The sequence below is a fragment of the Rattus rattus genome, chromosome 9, assembly GCF_011064425.1.
Source record: "Rattus rattus isolate New Zealand chromosome 9, Rrattus_CSIRO_v1, whole genome shotgun sequence".
Classification (NCBI taxonomy): Eukaryota; Metazoa; Chordata; class Mammalia; order Rodentia; family Muridae; genus Rattus; species Rattus rattus.
The window spans coordinates 65,941,705-65,965,993 of NC_046162.1; the positions used below are offsets into that span (position 1 = coordinate 65,941,705).

General features: G+C 53.3%; 1 protein-coding gene across 2 annotated transcripts in view; it reads left to right on the plus strand.

Moving 5' to 3' along the window:
- The window catches only part of Dnah17 (dynein axonemal heavy chain 17), a 115,342-nt gene that overhangs the window by 20,928 nt on the left and 70,125 nt on the right, over positions 1-24,289 (plus strand). Inside the window, exons 17-32 of one of the 2 annotated variants that reach the window (XM_032912054.1) lie at positions 647-790; positions 4,198-4,380; positions 8,873-9,127; positions 9,946-10,115; positions 10,590-10,812; positions 12,480-12,596; positions 12,728-12,814; positions 14,762-14,914; positions 16,924-17,172; positions 18,673-18,795; positions 19,536-19,883; positions 19,975-20,066; positions 20,358-20,484; positions 20,981-21,133; positions 22,234-22,359; positions 22,931-23,038. In XM_032912054.1, the coding sequence (XP_032767945.1) occupies positions 647-790; positions 4,198-4,380; positions 8,873-9,127; positions 9,946-10,115; positions 10,590-10,812; positions 12,480-12,596; positions 12,728-12,814; positions 14,762-14,914; positions 16,924-17,172; positions 18,673-18,795; positions 19,536-19,883; positions 19,975-20,066; positions 20,358-20,484; positions 20,981-21,133; positions 22,234-22,359; positions 22,931-23,038 (2,658 nt within the window). Of the gene's footprint in view, positions 1-646; positions 791-4,197; positions 4,381-8,872; positions 9,128-9,945; positions 10,116-10,589; positions 10,813-12,479; positions 12,597-12,727; positions 12,830-14,761; positions 14,915-16,923; positions 17,173-18,672; positions 18,796-19,535; positions 19,884-19,974; positions 20,067-20,357; positions 20,485-20,980; positions 21,134-22,233; positions 22,360-22,930; positions 23,039-24,289 lie in introns of both variants that reach the window. The other variant, XM_032912053.1, reaches the window with a different exon arrangement.

Sequence of the window (24,289 nt, forward strand, 5' to 3'; positions counted from 1 at the left end):
TCCACTCATGATCCATCTATCCATCCATCCATCCACTTATCCATCCATCCATCAATCCATGCATCCATCCATCCACCCACTCATCCATTCACCAATTTGTTGACCCATTCATCAACACCCCTGTCCATCTGTTCATCCTCAGTGCATTGAGCCCTTTACCACTTCTGTCCCAGGTACTGTTCTGTGTCAGAGTCCAATTGCAGAAAGGATAATCTAAGCTCTTTGTCACAAACATGGTCATCAAGGGAAGGTACAGACCGAAAACAAGATAACTGAGGGCTGTCACTTGTACCATCATGGCATAAACAGCAGGCTACTAAAGAAAATGTGGGTGGGAGCAGGGATAGAAATCTCCACCCAAGACCAATAGTGGGTGTTCAAGGACAGCCTTACGAGGAGGTGACACCTGAGTTGAGAGCTAAAAGATGAGAAGGCTCGTCTTCCAGGAATGGCAGGAAGTCCAGTGCATGAAGCCTTCTATGGGAAGGAGCCCAACATATTCAAGGGGCTTAAAGCATCTGCTTTGAGGGTCTGTAGACCAAGAAGACCAATGCAGGGGTGATGCAGCCTAGCATGGGATAGGTTGAACAGAGAGCTAAGTGGCGGGCCAATGAAGTCACAGCCAATGGTGTGCTTCTGTGTGCAGGAAAATGCAGAACTGTTCAAAGCAGATACAACCAGCCAGCCCTGGAAGGATTATGTCAACTATATTGACGCCATGGTCTTAGATGAGTTTGACCGCTTCATCCGCAAATCTCTAAATTACTTAATGGACAACATGACTATGGATGTAAGTTACTGTGTGTGTGTGTGTGTGTGTATGTGTGTGTGTGTGTGTGTGTGTGTGTGTGTAAAAGCAAGATCTGTGTTGGAATCTACACTTCAGGTTTGCCTGATGAAAGTACGGGCTGTTTTATGGATTAACAGACTTAAAGTCTGTTTGTGGTAGCCAGCTTGCCCTGGTTTTAAAACTAAAGGTCCTGCTATGCCAGAGAGCAGCCAATCCCAGACCCTCAGGACAGCCAGTCACCCAAGATCTGCCATAGCCCCAATGCACTGTAGAGTATCTAAGCAGATCTGAGAAAATGCTCCCGCCATGCTGCCAAGTTATACTAGGCACCTGTGACCCCCTCTTGTGGCAATGGCCGAGGGGACTCTTCCCAACAATGTTAGTAGCTAAGCTTCACCTCTCTGTATACAAGGTGTGGTGGTGACTTCCGCTGAGTTATGTTCTCCAAGGGGAGGATGTTCTCCCTACCTATACCTTGTTGCAATGTCTACCAGTCAGCACCAGTGCCTTGTTACAATGTCTACCAGTCAGCACCAGTAGGGTTGTGTGGGTCCCATGTCTACTCCACCACAGGGCATGGCCGCTTGGGGAGGCAGGATGCAGGAAGTTTGATCATGCTTACCCTACACTGTCAGGCCGGTATTGGGCTGTATGGAAGCTGCAGGATACCCCTCCAGGGGTGGGGAAGCATAGTCTAAGATGCAGAACACAGCTGGAGCTGGCTCAGAGGTCCCTCCAGGCCTACAAGGAGGCCAGGGCACTCAGGATCTCAGGCCCTTGGGCATTCAGGTGGAGCTGGAAGCCATGGAAGACCTGAGAATGGAGTGGGGGTCCATGAGCTGGAACTAGCCTGGGGCTGAGGGGGAAAGAAGGAAGCTCCGGCTGGTCTTGCCTGGGTAGTCTTTGGCTTGATGGTGGTGAGCTTGCTTTGGCTTGGTGGTGACCATTGCTGGGAGCACAGGGAGGCCTTCTATGGGAGATTAGATGGGGACTCTGTAGGCGAAGGCCTTCTGTTTGGCTCCCCACAATGGATCCCGATGAAAAGAGGCAGTCCATGGTTTTAAGACATTTACTGTCATGGGAGAAGGTGGATGAGTAAAACCGTACCCCACTTTTCAGGGTAGGCCTGAGATTAAATATCTTTCGTAGGGAGGAGTGTCTGAGAAAGAAGGATTATTGGCTAAGCCTCCAGGACTTTAGGTACCTTATAATGGAGATCTGTCTTGAGCCTACATGACCTGTGGTCACATCCTCTACCCGTGGAGGGGCTTGGGGTGTTGTCTTTACGTGACTGATGGCCACAAATCTATGGAGGGCTGTGGTTAGTGATAGGGGCCTGGTGTCCTGGGAGTCAGGCAAATTGCCTACCATCCCTTCAGGGTCACCAGGGTTTCTAGCCTTAGCTCAACCAGCAACCAGGCTGCCTTTCAGGGTCCCACACACCAGTGCCTTGTTACAATGTATACTAGTCTGCACCAGTGCCTTGTTACATTGTATACTAGTCTGCACCAGTGCCTTGTTACAATGTATACTAGTCTGCACCAGTGCCTTGTTACATTGTATACTAGTCTGCACCAGTGCCTTGTTACAATGTATACTAGTCTGCACCAGTGCCTTGTTACATTGTATACTAGTCTGCACCAGTGCCTTGTTACATTGTATACTAGTCTGCACCAGTGCCCTTGTTACATTGTATACTAGTCTGCACCAGTGCCTTGTTACATTGTATACTAGTCTGCACCAGTGCCTTGTTACAATGTATACTAGTCTGCACCAGTGCCTTGTTACATTGTATACTAGTCACCACTAGTGCCTTGTTACAATGTCTACCAGTCAGAATTCCTTGCTATGACAAAACACCTGAGAACTTCAAAAGCAACTTCAAAGAATAAAGATTTCAGTCTGTTGTTCCCAGGCTGTGGTGAGAATAGCAGGGAGCGGGTAATAGAGCGAGGCGGCTCACCTTGGCAGCTAGATAATAAGGAGAAGCTCTCCTTCATAAGGAAACCCTTTCCCCTCAAACTACAAATCTATCAACAGATTTAGGTCCACTAAAGAAGTCAGAGTTCTCCAGGTCCCATCATCTCCAAACACTACTACACTGGGGGACATTTCAGTTCCATGCTGTAACACAACATTTCCCAAATGCTGCCAGTAAGAAAAGGCAAAGACCCACCCAGCCAGCGAAGGACAGAGTGGTAGCCTCAGGAGGGCCTCCTGCAACCATAGAAGGCAGATGGGTCATGTATGAACCTGGTACACATCTCCATTGCTGGTCTGTAATTGCCTTTAGTATGTTTCCGGCTGCTGTAGCAGAATACCTGAGTCTGGGTAAGTTACAGACAACCAAAGTCTATGCAGCTCACGGCCTAAGGTCAACGAGGGGCCCTTCTGAAGCAGCATTTCCTGGAGGAAAAAGAAAATGCAAAAAAGTACAAACTTGCAGGCTCAAGTCCATTTAGAGTCCACCCCCATGACCAGAAGTCTGCCCATCACATGGGCTCATTGGGCAATTCGCATCAACCACAGCCATGACAAATTTGCAGACCTAAAATTCTGCTGGTGCAGGCAGGCATTGGTCCCAACCATAGGCTCACAAGGCGACCCCACACTATTGCTAAATGTCTACAGTAAAGGTGACAGCAGCAGAGAAGTGGAGTGGTCATCAACATCACAAAGGTCCTTCCTTAACACTGCCAGAGAGTTCCCAGTGGCCCCATGGCAGGAGGCAGCCTCTGGGTTAGTGTTCAGGAAAGCCTGACCATCCTTCGTGATGACTAACCATCTATATACCCCGTAGGACTTTACAATATCAGTAAACAGCTCTCCTCATCATAGAGAACTTGGGGTGCTCAGAGTCTGTCAGTCACAGCTATGAGGGGGCCTGAGTTGAGTCCAAGGTGGTCAAAGAAAGGACAGTCTAGCCAATTGAAGGCCATAGCACATAACCAGAGAGGCACTGGTATAGTGAGAAGAGCCCCCAGAGTAAACCTTGATAGCATCTCCTGACAAATGGGGTTGCTATACTATAGCTTTGCAGCCTCACCAGAGGCATTAAGACATGGAGTGGCTATAAGCCCTTATATGTGGGCATATAAGGGCTTGCCAAGCAAGTAGTGAGGGCTGCCATTGTCTCACCCTCTGAAACGATAGCCCTGGTTTTATGTGAAGTGACTCTATGGTGATTGGCAGCATTGAGCTTGGTGATCTACCTGCTCCAACCCCTGCTCTTCCCCAGCCAACTCTTGGCTGGCCTTGAGCCCATGGTTGTGCATCTGGCTGAAGTGGTCTGAACTGCTGGTTTGCACCAGCAGGAGATAGCTACACATTAGTCAGAACTTGGAGTGGGCAACCTGGGTGTCATTTAGTATCAGCCAAGGTACTAAGCCCCTGGGAACTCGTTTCAGGAGAATATCGCTCCCCTGTTTGAGATACGTATGGAGCTGGATGAAGATGGGCTGACCTTCAATCCAACTCTGGAGATGGGTGACGAGGACAGCTTCCTGTCACTGATCGAGGGCTTGATCAATGACCTCTACAATGTGGCCAGGCTCATCCCTCGCCTGGCCAAGGGCAGAATAAACTACAAGGTCAGTCTTGATCTCTTACTGGCTTTTGGCATTTCCCTGTTTGGGCGCCAGCCAAATGTTGGCCTAGCTCTACAGAGAGTGATGATGACAGTTCAGAAGGTGATAGTCTGTGGTTGCTATTCTCTTGGGTTCCCAGGCCCAAAGGCCCTCTCTCTCTCTCTCTCTCTCTCTCTCCCCCTTCCCCAATCTGCCCTTCCAAATGTCCTCTTTTCTGGGGCTTGCCTGGCTCTCCTTCTTCCTCATGTACTGGGGCAGTCTTGACAAGTGTCCCAGATTAGTTCTTTTTTTCTTACTACTGAGACAGAGCGCCCAAGAAAAGCAACTGTAAAGAGAGAGAAGCAAACTATTTTGTTGCAGATCATAGCTTGAGAGTATGGTTGACTCCAGTGGGAATGAGTTAGTAATAGGAGCGTGAGGTGGCTAGTCACAGTGTGTCTTCAGTCAGGAAGCAGAGAACAGTGAATCCTGGGACTCAACGGGCTTTCTCCCTGATGCCCAGTCTGGGAATGGTACTGCCTGCATTTGGGGTGAGTCTTTCCACCAGAGTTCAGCCCCACAGCCCCACTAGACGTTTTCATAGCCACACCCAGAGGTGACTCTAAAGCCGACAACAGAGATTATAACTCTTAAAGATGCTGTCTGCTACCTTCCCCACATGCCTGATCCTGGGCATGTTGATTCCCAAGCCTGATCAGATTCTGGGCACAAGAGTCCGAACTTGGAGAGCAGGTATGCTACTAGAGCATTTGTTTGTACAGTAAAATACAAACTGGAGAGAGTTTTGGTATTCATCCCAGACTAGAGCTGTCTGTTAGCATCAGTCCCCCAGTCACATCTGATAAGCCAGACCAGGAAGCCAACCTGTGAGAGGCTGGGCCACGGTTTCTAATGTGATCTCAGAGGCTTAGACAGAAGCCAGCCTTTCTGTGGGTATGAGTGCCTACTAGTGGCAGCCATACTAGAGAGAATGCATGTGAGGGCAGATGCATGAAGGGGACACTGTGACTTTTCCTGGGGAGATGATCAAATGTGTTCACCTCAGAGTACAAGCAGTAACCTAGAGAGCCTACCCCACCCAAATCTAGCTTAGTGAACCAATGAGTTTGCTAAGGTTACTGTCAGGGTCGTGGGTTGCTCGGAGGCAGCCGTGTCACTGGAAAGCCTCCCAAGTATGGGTGACACCTCACAAAAGCTGCATCCCTGGAACAACCTGCAGGAATTGCAGGCAGCCCACCAGAGTGTCTTCTTTAAAGAATTTTTATTTATTTTATGCATATGAGTACACTGTCGCTGTTTTCAGACACACCAGAAGAGGGCATCTGATCTCACTACAGATGGCTGTGAGCCACCATGTGGTTGCTGGGATTTGAACTCAGGACCTCTGGAAGAGCAGTCGGGTGCTCTTAACCACTGAGCCATCTCTCCAGCCCCAGAGTGTCTTCTTGACAGCAGTTACCGCTCACATGAACAGGGGTCCAGCCTTGTGGATCCCGTGTCAGGAGTTTCCTGGCCCTTGTGAGTTTCCTCTACTTTCTGAATCCCGTGGCAGTCTCCTTGGAGAAGGGATGTTTCATCCTGGAGAATAGCTACCCAGCATGGAGATGTTTCCTTTTCTAGGTTTCCACCTCACTGGCACTGTCCAGAGGGGTGGGTTCTCGGTACTAACAAGTAGCTGAAATGAGGTGTTGTGTGTGTGTGTGTGCACATGTCTGTGTGTGCACACGCATGCTTCTGTGTGTGTATGAGCATGTCTCTGCAGTGAGGACGCAGGAGGAAAACGCTCACTCCCCCGGGAAGTCAAGCTTCTGAGAAGCACTGCCAGGAGACCCACCCCCGTTGTGGGATGGCGTTCCAAACCAAACAGGCAGATAAAATGGTCTACGATTTCTGAGCCGCAGCCAGCATGCCTGGAACACACAGTAGTCTGTCCCAGAGTTCAGAACTGAGTTTGCCACCAATGACACAGACACTAGACAAGCAAGTGACCCAAAGTACATGATGCCTCCCACACCCCCTCTAGTCTCATAAAAACAGGCTGATAACGGATATGGACAAAGCTGTCCTGTGTCCCAAGCCCAAGGGCACCCAAGCAGGACATTGCAGACTTGAAGGGACCATTGTTGAGATCTGTCCAAAGGCTGCAGCCAGGACAGCCTGCGTCTGACACGGTAGCTCGCGCTCAGGGTCAGACAGCTGGGCCGCGGCTACTTCCCAAAGGCTCCAGCTTAGCAGCTGAGAATCTGAGAGCTGCACCCTTGGGACACTGGATGTGACATCATCAGAGCAGAAGAAACAGCGTCAGCCAGGACACCTGTCTAAAACCACAGGAACCTAGGGAATTGGGCAGCCTTGCAGGAGAGCTCCCGGGAAGCCCCAGGCTGGTCCATCCCAGCCAGGCCAGATAGCAAGTCCCTCTGCTCAGCCCACTCTGACTCTGCCATGGAAGTGAAAGAGAAAATTCTGACACCAGTCACCTCCTGGAACCGACCACATCTCAAGACCGGAAGTGCCGGTGTTAGCTTGAAACAGACAGAAGGCTTCAGGCCAGCATGCCGGGACCACGTCCCCCCGTGCTTCCACCTCCCACAGCTCACTTTAGAAGGGTCCAGACCAACCAACTACAGGTGCCTGGTCATCTCACCTTCTATGCCTAGAGTAGTTGCGGGCCTTCCTCCCTGTCCTCTCAGTGCCCTAAGAGGAGCAGACCTGGTATACACAGCCTGCAGCCCACATGGCCACCTTGAGACTGCTCCTACTTTGGGTATAAGATGTGGTTCCTCTTCACTGCCAATGTGAAAAGGCAGGAAAAGAGTGTTGCCTGAAACCTTGGGGAGCCCCAGCACATCCTCCCCCACCCCCACCCCCGGCAGGGTTCTTAATTGTCTCACTGATAAAGGAATTTAAGGACAACAAAAACAGAAGTTCAGCGGCAAAGAACAGACTCAGACAGACTCTGGAGGACAACTGACTGGGGTCAGAAAGAAAAACCTCGGGGAAGGCAACCAGGCAACCGGGGACCTGTGCAGCTGCCGGGAGAACGGAGGAGAGAAAAACCAGCCACGGAACTTGAGATGAGGTGTCTGGGTGTGGGGGCAGCACCAGACTGCAGCTAGTGTGGGGGGTGCTCTTTAGAAAAAGAACCCCCAAGGTAAGGGGTTTAGGCATACTTAAGCTCCAATCTCCCTCTGAGAGAAAAAGAAGCAAAAGAAACAATTTCTCCTCTCTGAGCCTGATAGGTGGGCAGACCCAGCCCAGTCTCATGGTGGCTCAGCTCATGGAGACTACACAAGAGGGGCAGGAATTCTAGGAGGGAAAGGTACCTGATCTACCTTCCCAGCCAGGTCCCTAACCATCACACACACACACACACACACACACACACACACACACACACACACACACACACACCACCACCACCACCACCCACCACCACCATTGGATTAGCCATTAACGAGGGCAGGTCTCCTCCTAGAGGTGGATTTCATTCTTTACAGAATGGTGCAAACCTACGCAGAGCCACTCCCGACCGACCTCCCATTTGCTCTGTACCCCAGGGATGTGGTGTGCAGAGACGCCTGAGTCTTGGCATGAGGAGCAGGGGGCACGTCAACCATAGAACCAAGACACACTGCTCAAAATCATACAGGGGCTCTGAGTGAAGTCCCAGTCTTCCTGTGAGCCCGTCCTGAGTTTGGGTTCTGTGGCAGGACAGAGAGACACAGCCACACCCGAACCCACACATAAATAGAAAGTACAATCTTTTTTAAAAACCCGAATAAAGCAAAACAAAAAAAAACAAAAACCCTTACCATCCTGAGACAGTCTGCCCCTCGTAGAGAGCCACGAGCTCAACAGGATAGCCAAGGGCTCAGCCAGAGCCAGCCCCTCCCTGACCGACTGACCCGTCCCAGATCTGTGCTCATCAACCTCTTCCGTCAAGCCAATGCCTCGGTTCTGTGGTTGCTCCCCTCCCCCCTAACTCTCATTAGAAGATTAAATGTGTACAACGAGAGCTAATGAAGGGCGGAAGGCATCGAGATCAAAACACACATGCAAGAAAGAGTAAACGTGTAGAAATGGCCTGGATACAGAAAACCGCTTCCTGTAGCGTTACCAGCCAGAAGCAGGGCTAGGCCCGGAAGTGAGTTTGAACTGCAGACCTTAACAGAATCTACCGAGGAATCTTAAAGGCCTCATAATCGACCAGGCACCATTTACTGAGATTTAACTAGAGGGTAGTTTTCTGGGTTTGTTATTGTACAAATGTCCACCCCCATCTCCTCCCACCACCAGCAGTCGGCATGAGCCCGCTCTGAGCCCGCTCTCTGTCCCCCGTTGTCAATCCGAGCACATGGTACACAGCCAAGGTCCACGAGGATGCACAATGGATGAGCTGTCACCCAAGCCACCTTGGGATCCAACAGACCAGGGGCAAGTCTGTCTCTCCTGAAGACAAATGACCCAACCTTTGTCCCCACTCCCACCCCTACAGTCGGACCTGGAGGATATCACAGACCTCATAGAGATGCGGGAAGAATTGTCCAGCCTGGTCATCGGGGCCATGAAGGTGGCCGAGGAGTACCAGGACTCCTTCGAGAGGTACTCCTACCTCTGGGTGGATGACCTTCAAGAGTTTATGAAGAACTTCCTCATCTTCGGGCACGCACCCACCCCCGAGGAACTGGACACCAAGACTGAGGACACCATCCCCAAGACACAACCCACCCTGGCTCAGTTCCAGCAGCAGGTGTGTACGGTCCTGTTGTCCTCCCCTGTCACCGCCTGGGTCCTCTGGTTGGGTGACCCCCCCAGGCCTGAAAGGCAGGTGGCCTGATTGCCATGTAGGCTCCTGGTGAGGCCAGGGGGGGATAACATGCCTTACCGCACCACACCACAAGGGGGGAGCACCAGTGTCCCAGGAGGCAGCCAGGGAGAGAAGAGCCCTCAGCAGGATCTACCAGACTTGTAGTGTGAATGGCTTCGGTTAGCTCAAGCGAGGGCACTTTGCTGAGCTGGCTGGTGTCCCATCCTGAGCGTAAGAGTCCCCAAGAGCCAGATAAGAGGTGGTTGGGAGCCCCACACTCAGGTCCGCTCCAGGTGACAGGGTCTGCGGTCTAAGAATCAGCCTCCAGGGTAAGCAAGAGCTCAGGTGTCAGGGCATTGGGAATCTAGAAACTGAAGCAATCCAGTCCCTCCAGATCTCCAGACTGGTCTTGGGCACAATGAGAAGGAGCCCTCTCCTCCCCCACACCATTGAGAAGGAAGGTGGGATGGCCCAAAGTCTGCAAGTGCTCCCATGAGTTAAGGGCCACATTTGGGAGTCCCCTTCTGCTCCAGAAGCCTTCCCGTAGTCATCCCCTTCTGTCCACCTGTCCCTTTCTAGGGGTGGGGACGGTAGGAGCTCTGGGGTGTTGGGACAAGGGCAAACAGGTATCGGAGTCTCGGGCCTCTCTTGAGCTGCGCCCTGGGCCACCTGGCTGCCCTTCACAGTCAGACAGAAAGCAGCGCCGGCTCGTGGGGGGACAGCCAGCCATGGCTGATGGAGCCCACGGCTGTGTTGGGTAGATTGACTCCTACGAGAAGCTGTACGAGGAGGTGTCCAGGTGCGAGAACACCAAGGTTTTCCACGGCTGGCTGCAGTGCGACTGCCGCCCCTTCAAGCATGCCTTGCTCAACACCATCAAGCGCTGGAGTCTCCTGTTCAAACGATATCTGAGCGACCATGTGATCAACAGGTAAGGCTGTCCCTGCTGCTGTGACGACACTAGGGTCTCCCTGGGGACCTGGGCAGCCTGGGAGAAATGCCAGGGGATTCGTACTCGTAGCCTTTGGCCTTCACGCACGTGGTTGGGCGTCGTGGCCCAAGCAGGGCAGGCAGGAGGGTGAAGCACCTGTCAGGCTCTGCGACAAAGCCTGGAGCCTTGGTTGTAGCATGAGGCTCATCTCATCTACAGCAATGTGAGCATGCTCTCTAGCTGAGCCCACCCGGTGGGGCTGGCTGTCCTGGGCTGTGACTTCCAAGATAGCGCTCGAGGATCAACCTGGTCTATGCCAACAGGACCCTGGCGACATCTAGGCTGAGGGGACTCTACGCGGGCAGTGGCTGCCCCTCTCCCAGTGATGCCCTGCATGGCAGTCAAGCGTCCTTGCGAGGACGACCTTGAGGTGGTTCCTGAGGAGGAGCCTCACCAAGTCCCCTCGTCCTGCAGCCTTGCCGATCTGGAAAGCTTCATGGGTGTCACCCGGACTGGCCTAAAGAAGCCACTCAAGGAGGGAGACTATGACGGACTGGTGGAGGTTATGGGGCACCTAATGAAGGTCAAGGAGAGGCAGGTGGCCACCGACAACATGTTCGAACCCCTGAAACAAACCATCGAACTGCTCAAGTCCTATGGGGAGGAGATGCCGGAGGAGACCTACTTGAAGCTGCAGGTGGGTCCCAACAGGGCTGTGCCAGGCAGGTCACTGCAGGCTAGACACCCAGGAGACTCTGGATCCCCCCACCCCCGGGGGGGGGGGAGGCTGGGCATGTCGAGGTCGGTCCTGCAGAACGAGCAAGGGCCAAGGTGGTCCCCGAGGCTGGCAAGAGCCTCCTGATGGTTTCGTGGGGTTAAGGCCATCTCCACGGCTCACCTCTCACTCTGAATGTGGAGGTCACACACCTCAGATGGGTGTGAAAGGTGATGGTGACTGGAGCAGTGAGAGGCCCTGGAGATGAGTGACTGCAGGGGGCCACGGGAGGCTGCCTATGCCCGACCATCCACTGCTCATATGACAGCCATCGTCAACATGATAGAAGTCTATGCTGGCTGAGCTGTAGGCTGAGCAGGATGGGGGAAGGCCCTCTGGAGGGCCTCCAAGGAGCCACCCCCAGCCCCAGCTGTGCCTGACTGCTTGTTTTCCCGAGCCCCTCAGCTTCCCTCCCTCCCTCCTCCTCTCCCTCCCTCTTTACCTCCCTCCCAGTAACCCCCCTCCAACCATCCCCCTCCTTCCAACCATCAGTCCTATTTCCCAGCTGCATGAGGTCCGCTCCCCTGTTTGTATGCACCAACTCTAGCTAGGCCCAGACCCATGGCTCAGGAGCGACCAGAGACAAGGAGCCATGGACCCATGGCCCTGCCATGCAGTTAGCAGGGTGGCCCTGTGCTATAAGGGGGCCTACCCCAGAGTCTCTCAGGTCTGAACCCCAAGCAACAGGCCTGTGCCTGCCCCAACCACCCTGTTCAAGATCCAGTCGAAGCCAAAGGGCTCGGAAGCCTGTGACCAGTCCTTAGGGGTTCCCAGGCCATGCAGGGGTAGAGCTGGGATATGAGGGTGCCGCATAACAGCAGGTCATAGAGGAGCGTCTGTCTTCTCCTGCTCAGGGAGGTTCAGTGGCCTGGGTGGTGAAGTTGTTTTCTTTAAATATTTCCTGAGGGTGGAAATTACCCGGACCTCTGCCCATGATAAAAGGCTTAAAACGTATACACCGGCGTGGACGCACACGTGCGCAAATGTAATGTGCACACAGGTGTTCACACTCACACACGTGCATAAAGGCACCTACAGAGGTGCACGCATGCTCGCACATGCATAAACACACACTAAGGCACTCATGTGCACCCGTACATCCATACACGCGTGCACACACATGCATACGCATGCACATCTGTGTGGTCACACATGCACAGCGCACACACACGGATGGGTTCAGGCTGATGAACACTGCGAAAGGTAGAGGAAGGTCTGGTTGGCAGAGCTCACTGAGCTTCTGGCTCTGCCATTGTGGGTCTGGCTGGGGACGGAATGAGCAATTCGTACTACTTTAAAAGTCTCTCCTGGGCCTTCGGTCGGTGTCTCAGCAGAGCGTTCTAGAACGGGAGAGATGGGGGCTCAGGAAACGGCCTCGATACTTTTGCAGAGGACTTGTTTTCAGTTCCCAGCACTCAGGTGGCAGCTCACAGCCGCCTGTAACTCCTGTTCCAGAGGCCCCGGCATCCTCCTCTGACCTCTCTGGGCACTGCGTGCATGCAAACACTCAGACACGTTAAATACTTAAATAACCCCAATGGCAAAATGGAGGCAGACACCCCCCCTCCCCCGGCCTTCACCTCCCACAGGAGCTGCCAGAGCAGTGGACCAACACCAAGAAACTGGCCATTCAGGTGAAGCAGAATGTGGCGCCACTCCAGGCCAACGAGGTTAACATCCTGAGGCGCAAGTGTCAGCAGTTTGAGGTAGCCTGGGCTAGGCTGGGGAGTGGAGGCCAGGGCTGGGAGCATGGGTGTGGGCGCAGCCCGCTGGGATGCTCAGAACCAGCCATGGTGTGACCTCCCTCCCCCACCCTCCATCCCCTGCTCTCTCACAGCTCAAGCAGCACGAGTTCAGAGAGAAGTTCAGGCGTGATGCCCCCTTCACCTTCAGCGACCCCGACCCCTACAAGTCCCTGAATAAGGTACTTACCACCGTGGTGGGGTCCCCGTGGCAGCTCTAGGAACCCCTCAGCATGCTGGTCTTTTAAGCCTTTACTCTCGCAAGTGGAAACATGGCTTAATGGGACTGACCGCAAGGCCAGGCACCGTGTGGGCATGGGACTCATCTGTGTGCATGTGCGTGGATGTACACACGTGGACAGGCAGACTCGGGCATCCTCCCTCCCAGCCACTCAGCCTCCATTCTGCCACACAGCTTAGAAAGCAATCTCAGGGCAACAACTACCCATGGCCACATGAGCATCCGGCAAGCCTCAGGGGCTGCCCTTTCCCCTCAGGGTGGTTTCGTGGTTCCTGTGAAGCAGTTTCCTGTCACCTCTTGTCCCCCTCCTCCCTCCCATCCGACCAGCCTCCAGGTTTCACACACACACACACACACACACACACACACACACACACACACACACACACACACACACACACACACACACACACTCCGTTCTCACTGCCCAAGTGTTAGGGTCCAGGTAGGATGCTCAGGGCCTCCCCCGGGCATGGTCTGGTATCTTGCCAAGCCAGCGTAGATCCTCCCAGGGCAGACATAGAGGTTCTCAGAGCCTGCGTCAGCTCTGAGTTCAGCAGGCCTTTTGTACCCACCCCAGGGGCCGGCCCCCGGGACCTCGGTTCACTGGGCAGACGTGAGCACCACAAGCTCCTTCAAGTCACCTCACATTGTCTCTCTCTGCCCCGAACTCCTAAAATCAAGGTTCTCCCTTTTCTTCATGGCCATTTCGCGTCACTCTCCCTGAGCCCCAATCTCCATGCTACTCTTTTTCTTTCCTTAAAGCAGCACCATGCTGCTTTTCTCATTTCTAGTAAGATAGAACTATGGTATGGAAGCAATGGGTGTTGGGAGATCAACCCAGAGGGAGTGAGGTTTGCAACCCCAGCAGGCTGCGGTGGTACGCACTGGGCATCTCGACTCCTGGGAGAGACAAACAAGGGGGTCGGGTCTTCAAGGGTAGCTTCAGCTTCAGCTTCAGCTTCGTAGAAAGTTTAGGCTATCCTGGGCTACATGAGACCCAACCTCAAAAACAAACTAATGAGTAAAAGCCAGCCTAGATGTGCCGTGACCTACACAGCCCAGGGAGCAGCCTAACTGGGGCTTCAGGGGATGAAAAACGGAGGTGTAGATAGAAAAGCTGGGGTCAGGTGCACTGTGCACTCTGGTGAGGACGCGACAGCCCGGAAACTCAATACATTTATTGTAGAGTCTGCATCGAGGAGGCAGGTTCATTGTATACAGCCAAATGAGGAGATGAATTTAAGCTCATCTCCACAGAGGGTCTCTGTAGGTGAGCAGTCTAGGCTGTAAACATCCAGGAGGAGGGGAGGAGGGAAGAGGGGAGGAGGGAAGGGGAAGGAGAGGAGACAAGGGAGGAGACTGGAGGGAGGAGGGAGGAGGAGAGGGAGGGGGGAGGAGGAGAGGAGACAAGAGAGAGAGGGGAGGAGGGGGCAGAGGAGAGAAGAAAGGAGGGACTGTGGTTGGTATTTTCCGCACACACTGTCAACATCCTACATGGACCAGGAAAAACATTACCATCTCCCTAAGCCTGACCTGGAGAAAGGCCTTGCCATGCCCCTGGGTCTGAGGTAATGGGATTCTTGTCATAGCTGTGCCCAAGCCAACCACACAAATTCAATTCTTCATCTAATGAGCCTCCTCTCCACAGTGAGGGGCATCACAGAGGGCAGCTGCCATCTTGGCTGGAGCACTGGTCTCTCGGTCAAGCAGGGATCAGGTGGACTGTATACACTGGGGGTGGGCGTGGGAGGAGACGCAGCTAGAGGACAGAGAAGATTTACTGGGGCATAGTGGAGAAAAGAGACCAAGAAGAGGCAGGAATGGGGGCAGGTTGGGGACACCCAGGCTGGGGCAGCCATTGATGTCCCCTCCCCTCCCCTCCCAGCAACAAAAGAGCATCTCGGCCATGGAGGGTGTGATGGAGGCGCTGTGCAAGTCTGGCAGCCTGTTCGAGGTCACAGTGCCAGACTACAAGCAGCTGAAGGCTTGCCACAAGGAGGTCCGCCTGCTGAAGGAGCTCTGGGACATGATCGTCATGGTGAGGCAGGCCAGGCCTCGTGGGACAGGGCTGGGGACTCGGCACGTGGCTCTGCACAGGGAGGACCTCTGGCTATAAGAATGCCGCAGGGCTCTACACTATCACCTCCCTCCACCTGCTGTCTCCCGCCTGCCCCGCCCCCCCGCCTGCCCCGCCCCCCCCCTGCCCCGCCCCCGCCTGCCCCGCCCCCCCCTGCCCCGCCCCCCCGCCTGCCCCGCCTCCCTCATGCTCCGCCTCCCTCCTGTCAGGCCTCTCTCCCGTCTCCTGTACCTGTCATTCTCTCTCACATCTCTCCTCTTTTAGAATTTATTTGTACCCTCATTTTCCTCCTATTACCCCCCCAAGACTCCCTCCAACATTCTCAGTAAGCTCCCTCCTACTTCCATACTTTTTTTAATTTGGGGGGTGGGGTGGGAGGAGGTGGCTTACTCTAACAAAGGCAACTTACCAGAGCCATTGAGGAGTATGGCTCCCCACCCCCACCCCCAGCCCATGACAGATTGTTGAAAGGCCAGATCTCCTGTGGTCCTTGAGGGCTGTGAGTTCCTGAGTGCCATCTCATGTCTGGGAGATAGTAAGGAATGTATGTGCCAGGTTCAGTGCTGCACCCCACAATCCCAGCTCCGGGGAGGCAGGGAGAAACAGTAGGATGTTCAAGGCAAGGACAGCCTGGGTGGCAACGCGGGTTCCAAGCCAGCCAAAGCCACCCGGGACTCCATTAGAGCAAAACACCACAGTCTGGAGACCTGGGGCTCTAAATTTCTTGCAAACTTTGGCAGCAGATGAGGGCCGCATCTCCTTTAACAGAAACCACTAAGGGGAGCCTGGCCCAGGAGGTACCATGTGCGCAAGCATGCAGGGTAGGCCCAGGAAAAGGCAGAGACAGCCAGCCAACCGGCTGTCAGATGCAGAGTCTCAGACCTGCCAGGGAGGCAGGGCCATTGAGTCATTGAGTCATTGAGTCCTGTGCAGGCGAAGGCCTCAGGTCTCAGAGATGTTTTTGAACAACAACAACAAAATGTGTCTGTCTGCTCTTGCTCCAGACAGCTGCCCGTCACAGGTAAGCCCACTAGTCCAGGCTGTGTATCAGCATGATTGACAAGGTGGGCAAAGGACACAATGAGCCAAGTGTTGGCAATCCGGGCTCCTGCCTGGAACTCAGGCCTGGCTCACACACACGTCCTGGCTGAGGCGAGTTACAGGGTCATTCCCAAAGGACAGCAAGCCAAATCTTGCCAACCACTAGTAAGGCCCGCAGCACAGGCTTTTACCAGCAAACACCTTAGCTGTTCTTCTTTTAAACCCAGGCTTTTATGGCACAGCTCTTGGTTCTCTCCTTTTTCCAACGTTGGATTTCAGTTCGAAATGTCCCACCACTGGGCACATCTCCCTGTAAGAAATGGGTCTAGGGTCTCAAAAGACCCAACAAGCACACAGTCCAAATTATTTCAGCCAGGCAAAGTATTGAAGATGTCAAATCCATCAGGCGAGCACACCTAGCAAGGTCAGGTCGGGTGGAGCTTTCCTCTTAGTGCAAGGGGGTCCTGGCTTCCCTCTGAGAGATTGAAGCTCCACCCCCTGTTCTTCCAGGGTGGATTCAGGGTGGTGCTGTTGATAAGGAGATTGCCAGTGTGAGTTCAAGAAGTGCTGGTCCCGGAGGAATTTGAATCTCTGCCCCGCAGCTTTTATTTTTAATGGAGTTTGTCTTAATGTAACACTTTGAGTTTAAAAATAAGTACATTGTGGGGTTGGGGATTTAGCTCAGTGGTAGAGCGCTTGCCTAGCAAGCGCAAGGCCCTGGGTTCGGTCCCCACCTCCAAAAAAAAGAAAAAAAAAAGTACATTGTATCTTGTGTCCCCATAAAAAGTACATTGTATCTTGTGTCCCCATAAAAAGTACATTGTATCTTGTGTCCCCACAGCCTCCAACAGCAAGTATAGCCTCCTGCTGAGATAGGATGGGGGGTGACAGGGCTCTCTGTCTCTCTCTGTCTCTCGTGCTCTCTACAGGTCAACACCAGCATCGATGACTGGAAGACCACCAAGTGGAAGGACATCAATGTGGAGCAGATGGATATCGACTGTAAAAAGTTTGCCAAGGACGTGAGGTCTTTGGACAAGGAGATGAAAGCCTGGGATGCTTTTGTGGGACTGGACAACACCGTGAAAAACATGATCACGTCCCTGCGCGCTGTGAGCGAGCTGCAGAACCCCGCCATCCGCGAACGCCACTGGCAACAACTCATGCAGGCCACTCAGGTAGGTGGGGGTAGAGGGAGGGAAGGCTGCTGGCAACCAGCCAGCCCTGAGTTGGGCTAGCCTGAGCTGTCTAGGTAGGTTGTCGATGCGTGAGTGTAACACGGGGCTCAGAGGTCAGAGAGCCCGTGCTTGCCTTCAGCTCAGCTGATACCTGCCTCTAAATTCTTTCAGGTATACAGTGTAAAATCATTTTTCCCTCCTACTCTCACCAGACCCTTTCTTCTTCCTGAGCCCTCCTTTACTTTCATGTCTTTTTTTGTTTGTTTGTTTTTTGCTTTATTGTGGCTCACTGAGTTTAGCCAGGGGCATGAGTTGGGGTTATCATTTAGCTTGAGCGAAAGTAACTTACCACTGAAGACCGCACCAGTGAAGAAAATGACTCTCCTTCCACCGGCAGCCATCAGTCCCTGTGTGGCCTTGTGACCCGCCTCCCCCACTGAGCCAGACATTTCACTGGCTTGATCTTGTGCAAGCCTCGTGCGTAATCCCTGGACCGTGAGTTCAGAGGTGCAGCAGCCACACCACATCCAGAAGACTCTCTCCAGCATCCTTCCCATCCTCTACCCCCTGCGTTCTTTCCACACCCACCCTCTCCATGCTCGTGGAGCTTTGGAGGGGATGGTACAGATGTCCCAGTTAGACTGAGCATCGGACCGCCAATCCTTGTCAGTCCACTGGCCAGTTACGCTTCGCCGCACTAACCACTGCCCACTGCCCGCAGAAGCTTCCCTGGCAGACAGAGAGCAGCACTCACCGCCTGGTATACTCGTAAATATTCAGAAGGCAGCATGACACCGGGTCCATTTACCAAAACGAGTAGTTTGTTCCCCCATGGCCTATGACCTCCCCAGCCATGGACTAAGATAACAGGCTTAAGTTTCCCCTTGTGGGGTAGGTCTCAAATCCTGTCCAAACATGGTTGGTTACTTTGTAGCAGTTAAGCGGCTATTGCTCTAATGGACACGCCTGGCCTGGCAGGTTGGTATTGGCTGCGGTGATCTTGGCACTCATTCACCTTCAAAGGCCCTGGGTATTCTTTTCACACCAGGCCCCGCACGTTATAGCCAGTTCTGACTATAATTGACCGTCCATATGGCATAGGAAGGCAGGAGTCGGTGAGCTTGCTCCTCTGACCTCCCTTTGTGTCCCAACTCAATTCCTAGCACCCCCAAAATTTCCAAGGATAGGAAATCCCCCTAGGCATCGATCCTGGCATGATGAACTGCCCTAAAGGGTTGCAGCATTAGGAAGATTGAGAACCAGCGCTCTCAGTGAACTTGTGTTCTGGTGTATGCTTTTTACCCGACTCCAGAGGGTCCCGTGCTTACAGTTTTATAAAGAAAAAGGTGAGGATTTGAAAAGGGATGGTCCTGGATCATGGAGCCACCTAGTCACAGATCAAAGCTTGGCCCAGTAGCCAAGGCTGCGCTCAGAGGCCCATTTCCTGCCGCTGCTGTTCGCCTGGACTCCTGTGAAACACCATGTCTGGTTTCTCCCTAGGTGAAGTTTGAAATGTCCGAAGAAACCACACTGGCAGATTTGCTCCAGCTGAACCTCCACAAGTACGAGGATGAGGTCCGCAACATTGTAGACAAGGCCGTAAAGGAGTCTGGGATGGAGAAGGTAGGAACCATTGCAGTAAAGTGGTTCTTCTCCACCAGAGGATCCTGGGACTGGCTGTTGGAATCTGTGGCTGTGAGGAGCTGACCTCAGACAGCCTCTGACATGCTGATTTGTTGGGGGTGGGGGGGTGGGGAGCTTGTGTCTAGCAGCCTGCTTTTGCCAACTCAGGACAGAAAAATCATCCAAAACCTGCAGACCTCAGTATCTTCGAATTGTCCTGATCCCAGCTATCCTCTCCCCAGCACACAGAAATGTGGCGCCCTTTGCAGAGTCTGACACCTGAGTCTACAGTGTGGCACAGGGACTCCCTGTGTTCTCCCTGAGACCAATCTATCTGCCTATCCACCCGTGGGTGGACCTCTAGGCTGCTTGTTGCCTGTTGGCTCCAGAGCAGTGGGCAATGCTCTCTGCTTGTGAATGAATCACCTTTCTCACTGCTACAACAAACTACCTGAGGGAACAACTGAAGGCTGACGGAAGGGGTTGTTCTGGCTTGATGAGGGGGTGCAGTTCCCCACAGGGGAAAGCTTGTCAGCAGGAGTGGGAAGCTGCTGGTCACAGTGAATCCACAGTGAACCGGAAGTGGGGCGGTTCTTCATACAACCTCAAGTGATCCACTTCCTCCAGCTCCTAAACCTTCCCGAACGGCAGCATGAGGTAGCGGCCAAGTGCACAGACACTCGAGCCGGTGGGTGAACATCTTACACTCAGAGCACCCTCTCTGTCCGTCCCCCTGAAAGGTTCTGAAAACTCTGGATAGCACCTGGAGCACCATGGAATTTGAGCACGAGTTACACCCACGGACAGGCACCATGATGCTCAAGTCCGACGAACTGCTGGTGGAGACCCTGGAGGACAACCAGGTGCAGCTGCAGAACCTGATGATGTCCAAGTACCTGTCCCACTTCCTGAAGGAGGTGACCAGCTGGCAGCAGAAGTTGTCCACAGCGGACTCTGTCATCTCCATCTGGTTTGAAGTCCAAAGGACCTGGAGTCACCTGGAGAGCATCTTCATTGGCTCCGAAGACATCAGGGCTCAGCTACCAGAGGACTCCAGGCTCTTCGACTCCATCGACCAGGAATTCAAGGTGAGCTCGGACAATGGGCGTTTCCTGGAAATGGCTGCGGTGGGCGACATGGGCTCCAATACTTCTGCCCTCCCTTCTCCCCCACTGCCAGGCCCTGATGGAGGATGCTGTGAAAACACCAAACGTGGTGGAAGCCACCAACAAGCCGGGCCTCTACGACAAACTAGAGAGGCTGAAGAAGAGGTGGGTCCTCACCCCATCGGTCCAGCTGAGGCGTTGACAGGGCAGATCGTGCGCCACCTGCTGTGCAAAGTCGCAGGTCACAGGCTAATAACATTCCATCCCTGAGGTGGATTAGGACACACACACCCACACCCCTGTGTGATCGGAGGTGGTTGGTGGAGGATGGGGACATCTGGAGACCAATTGGGTCTGTGGAGAAAAACTAGATGCCCTCAGTAAGCTTAGAGCATGGACTGGCCAAGAGCCCTACAGAGAAGGACCCACCAGTCCCCTTCCCCTCCTTCCCCTTAGCTTGGCTGTGTGTGAAAAGGCATTGGCTGAATATCTGGAGACCAAGAGGCTGGCGTTCCCACGGTTCTACTTCGTCTCCTCCGCTGACCTGCTGGACATTCTCTCCAACGGAAACGATCCCGTGGAGGTAGGCAGGGCAGCGGCGGTGTAAACCCCTGCGCCCAGGAGCCCTCAGCTGGAGGACAAGCCCACAGTGTATTCCTTGGCTACGGGTCAGTCAGTCGACTCCACCCTGCTTGTTTTCCTTCTCTGTAACGGGTCAGAAGTTGGGAGGCTCCGTGGACATCTGAAAGACACACTGAGCAGGACACCGTGTGGTCCTCATGGCCTTTGCCCTGACACACACCCTGGGATCTAGGAAGACGTTTCCCCAGAGCTTCTCAGAAAGAAAGACACGGGGGGGGCAAGGGGGGATACACGCACTGGAAGCCTCAACAAAGGCCCTGGCAACTGTATCCTCCCCAAGGCCGATTCTCACCCAAGCCTGTGGCTTCGTCCGTTAGCATCAGTCAAAGACGTGAGACAAATATTCCAAAGGCAAAAGAGAAAAGATGGGAGAGAGGAGGGTTAAAAGCACCCAAAGGAGCACAGAGCCACCAGTAACGCTAGGACCCCTCCCCCAGGTGAGCCGCCACCTGTCCAAACTCTTCGACAGTCTGTGTAAGCTCAAGTTCCGCCTTGATGCTAGCGGAAACCCGATCAAGGTCGGGCTGGGGATGTACAGCAAGGAAGACGAATACATGGACTTCGATAAGGAGTGTGACCTCTCGGGGCAGGTGAGCCTTGCGGGGAGGGGCTGTCATCTGGTCATCCACCTCTCAAGGAAATGCTTGGGAACCTCTTTTCATCTGATGCATAAATGTAGTTATTTGTGTTGGGGTCGGGGGAAGTCATATGCAAGTAGAGGTCAAGAGGACAATTTTGCGGACATGGTTCTCTCCTCCCATCTTATGGGGATTCCGGGTATCGAACCTAGGTCACTAGAGTCATGCCACAAGTGCCCTTACCCACTGAGGCATCTCGCCAGCACAGGTGGGTCATTTTTTTCACTGCTCTATGGGAAACATTAGCATCTTCGCCCCTGACAGACATGTTACTGGCAGTCTGCTGCCCAGACGGACTTCAAGTCCTTGGCGTCTTGTTCAAAGAGTTGAAGCTCTCACACAAGTGATAAAACCAGCAGGCGGGGGGGGCTGGGGATTTAGCTCAGCAGTAGAGCGCTTACCTAGCGCTTACCCTGGGATTCGGTCCCCAGCTCCAAAAAAAAAAGAACCAAAAAAAAAAAAAAAAAAAAAAAAAAACCAGCAGGCGGGAGTGTGGGTGGGGGATTATTTAGAAGCAAAGGAATAGAGTAGACAGACACACAACAAGGGCAGGCAGGCACTAAAGTAAGAGGCTCAGAATTCTGGCTGAGCTCCGACAATTCGCTTGTGGGTCCAGGTGGAGGGGGAGTTTGGTTGTTAATCCCTGATTTCGAACGTGTGCATGCCCATCACGAAAACCCATAAGATGGCTACAAAGGGGTTTTCTTGAAAAGTTGAATCAGAGTACCTTCTGCCTCACTGCCCATGTACCTAAAACTGCTTCTGGACCCGGGATGTGTTCGGTCACAGGGAGGAAGCTACAAGGGTAGCCATAGGTCAGTGATGGTGGTCTGTTTAGAGAGGGGCGTGGGTGAAGCTCAGCACAGGTGGAGGACCCAGGTGGAGGACCCAGGTGGCGGACCCAGGTGGCGGACCCAGGTGGCCAACTGCTTTGCTGGGAAAGGACTGCACTGTACGGAGGCCAGGACAGGCAGGGCGGCTCCATCTGTCTCAGGTGTAACAGTCACTGGGATGAGCTACAGCTGTGAGGTCAGTGCGAGGTCTTTCCCCAGGTGGAAGTGTGGCTGAATCGAGTGCTGGACCGAATGTGTGCCACGTTGCGCCACGAAATCCCAGAAGCTGTGGTGACTTACGAGGAGAAGCCCAGGGAGCAATGGATCTTTGACTACCCGGCCCAGGTCTGGAACGGATGGGGACCCACTGCAGCATGGCTCCAGGCCCTGGGTTACCCTCTTGTCTGATGGGAATGGGTTTAACAGCTTAACATAAGCTCCTTTTTTTTTTTTTTTTTAATTCTCTTTATTTTATATGGATGGGTGTTTTTGCCTGTGTGTGTTGTGTACCACATGTGCAGTGCCCCACAGTGGCCACAAGAGGGCGCCATATCCCCAGGAACTGGAGTTAAAAGATGGTTGTGAGCATCCACATGGGTGTAGGAAATCAAACCCAAGTCCTCTGGAAGAGCAGCCAGTGCTCTTAACCACTAAGCCGTCTGTCCAGCCTCATGGCCTCATCGTTTTCTTTTCTTTTATGCGGGGAGTTGGGGGTGGAAGTGGGGGTTCAAGACAGGGTTTCTCTGTGTAGCCCTGGCTTTCCCAGAACTCACTCTGTAGACCAGGCTGGCCTCACACTCAGAGATCCACCTGCCTCTGCCTCCCCAGTGCTGGGATTGAAGGTGTGCACCGCCCCACCTGGCTATGACCTCGTCTTATTATCCATAAAGAACAGTTTCTCCTGGGTGGTTTCCAGGTGGCGCTGACATGCACGCAGATCTGGTGGACGACAGAGGTGGGCCTGGCGTTCGCAAGGCTGGAGGAAGGATATGAAAACGCCATCAAGGACTACAACAAAAAGCAGGTTTGGGGACTCTGGGCCCCCAAACCGCCAGGCAGTAGCCAGAATCCCCCTGTCTTGATTAAGGTTCCTATGGCTGTGATAAAATCCATGACCTAAAGCAACTTGGGGAGGAAAGGGTTTATTACAGGCTGCAGCTCTCAACTTGCAGTCTATCATCCAGGAAGTCGGGGCGGGAACCTGGAGGCAGAAACAGAAGCAGAGGCCATGGAGGGTCACTGCTTACAAGCTTGCTCCTCAAGGCTTACTCCGCTAGCCCAGGACCCTCAGCCCAGGGGCGGCCCCACCCACAGCAGACCGAGCCTAATTAAGGGAATGAACCACAGGCTAATCTGGTGGGGCATTTTCTCAGTTGAGACCTTCTCTTTGAAATGACTATAGCTTGAGTCAAACTGCCTTAGAAGTAGTCAGCACAGGCCCCTCCTCCAAGGTGGAGCTCTGTATTCACCTCAGCAATACAGAACTCTTCCTACAGTGTGTCCTCAGAAACCAGATACCAACACTGCTTTCTTTTTCTCTTTACACTTCTCTCTTTCTCTCTCTCTCTCCCCCTCTCCCTCCCTCCCTCCTGTCTGTCTCTCTTCTCTCTTCTCTCTCTCTCTCTCTCTCTCTCTCTCTCTCTCTCTCTCTCTCTCTCTCTCTGTGTGTGTGTGTATGTGTGTGTATACACGTGCATCTCAGTGTGCATGAGGAGATCAGAAGATGACTTGTGGAGGGGTCAACTCTTTGCTTCCATGACTGGAACTGGAGTTGTCTGGCTCGGTAGCAGGCACCTTTATCTGCTGAGCCGGCTTGGCAGTATTTTTTCACCTTCAAGATTCTTGGATAGATCTTGGAAGATAAGTGTGCGAGTGTGTGAGTGTGTGCATGTGTGCCCATGAGCATGAACCCTGGATGGTTTCTCAGGAACCTTTAGTTTGGGATCAGGATCTGAAGCTTTCCCATTAGGCCAGGCTGGCTTCAGTGAGCCCCAGGTTCGGCCAGGCTGGCCCAGTGAGCCCCCGGGATCTTCCTATGTCTGCCTCTTGGGTGTTGGGATTACAAGCAGGATGCCTCCCTTACTTAGGTACTTACAAAGACAGGCTCCACAGGTCACTCAAGGCCACAGTCAGCATCCACCGACTGTGCCATCTCTCGGGGCCGCGGTCAGCATTTTCTCCTGTAGCTTCAGAACCTTCCAGCATGTGTAGCTTGTTACCAGGCAACTATTTTTACTGAACGTACAGGCTCTTTCCTCTAAGGGGCTCCATAGTA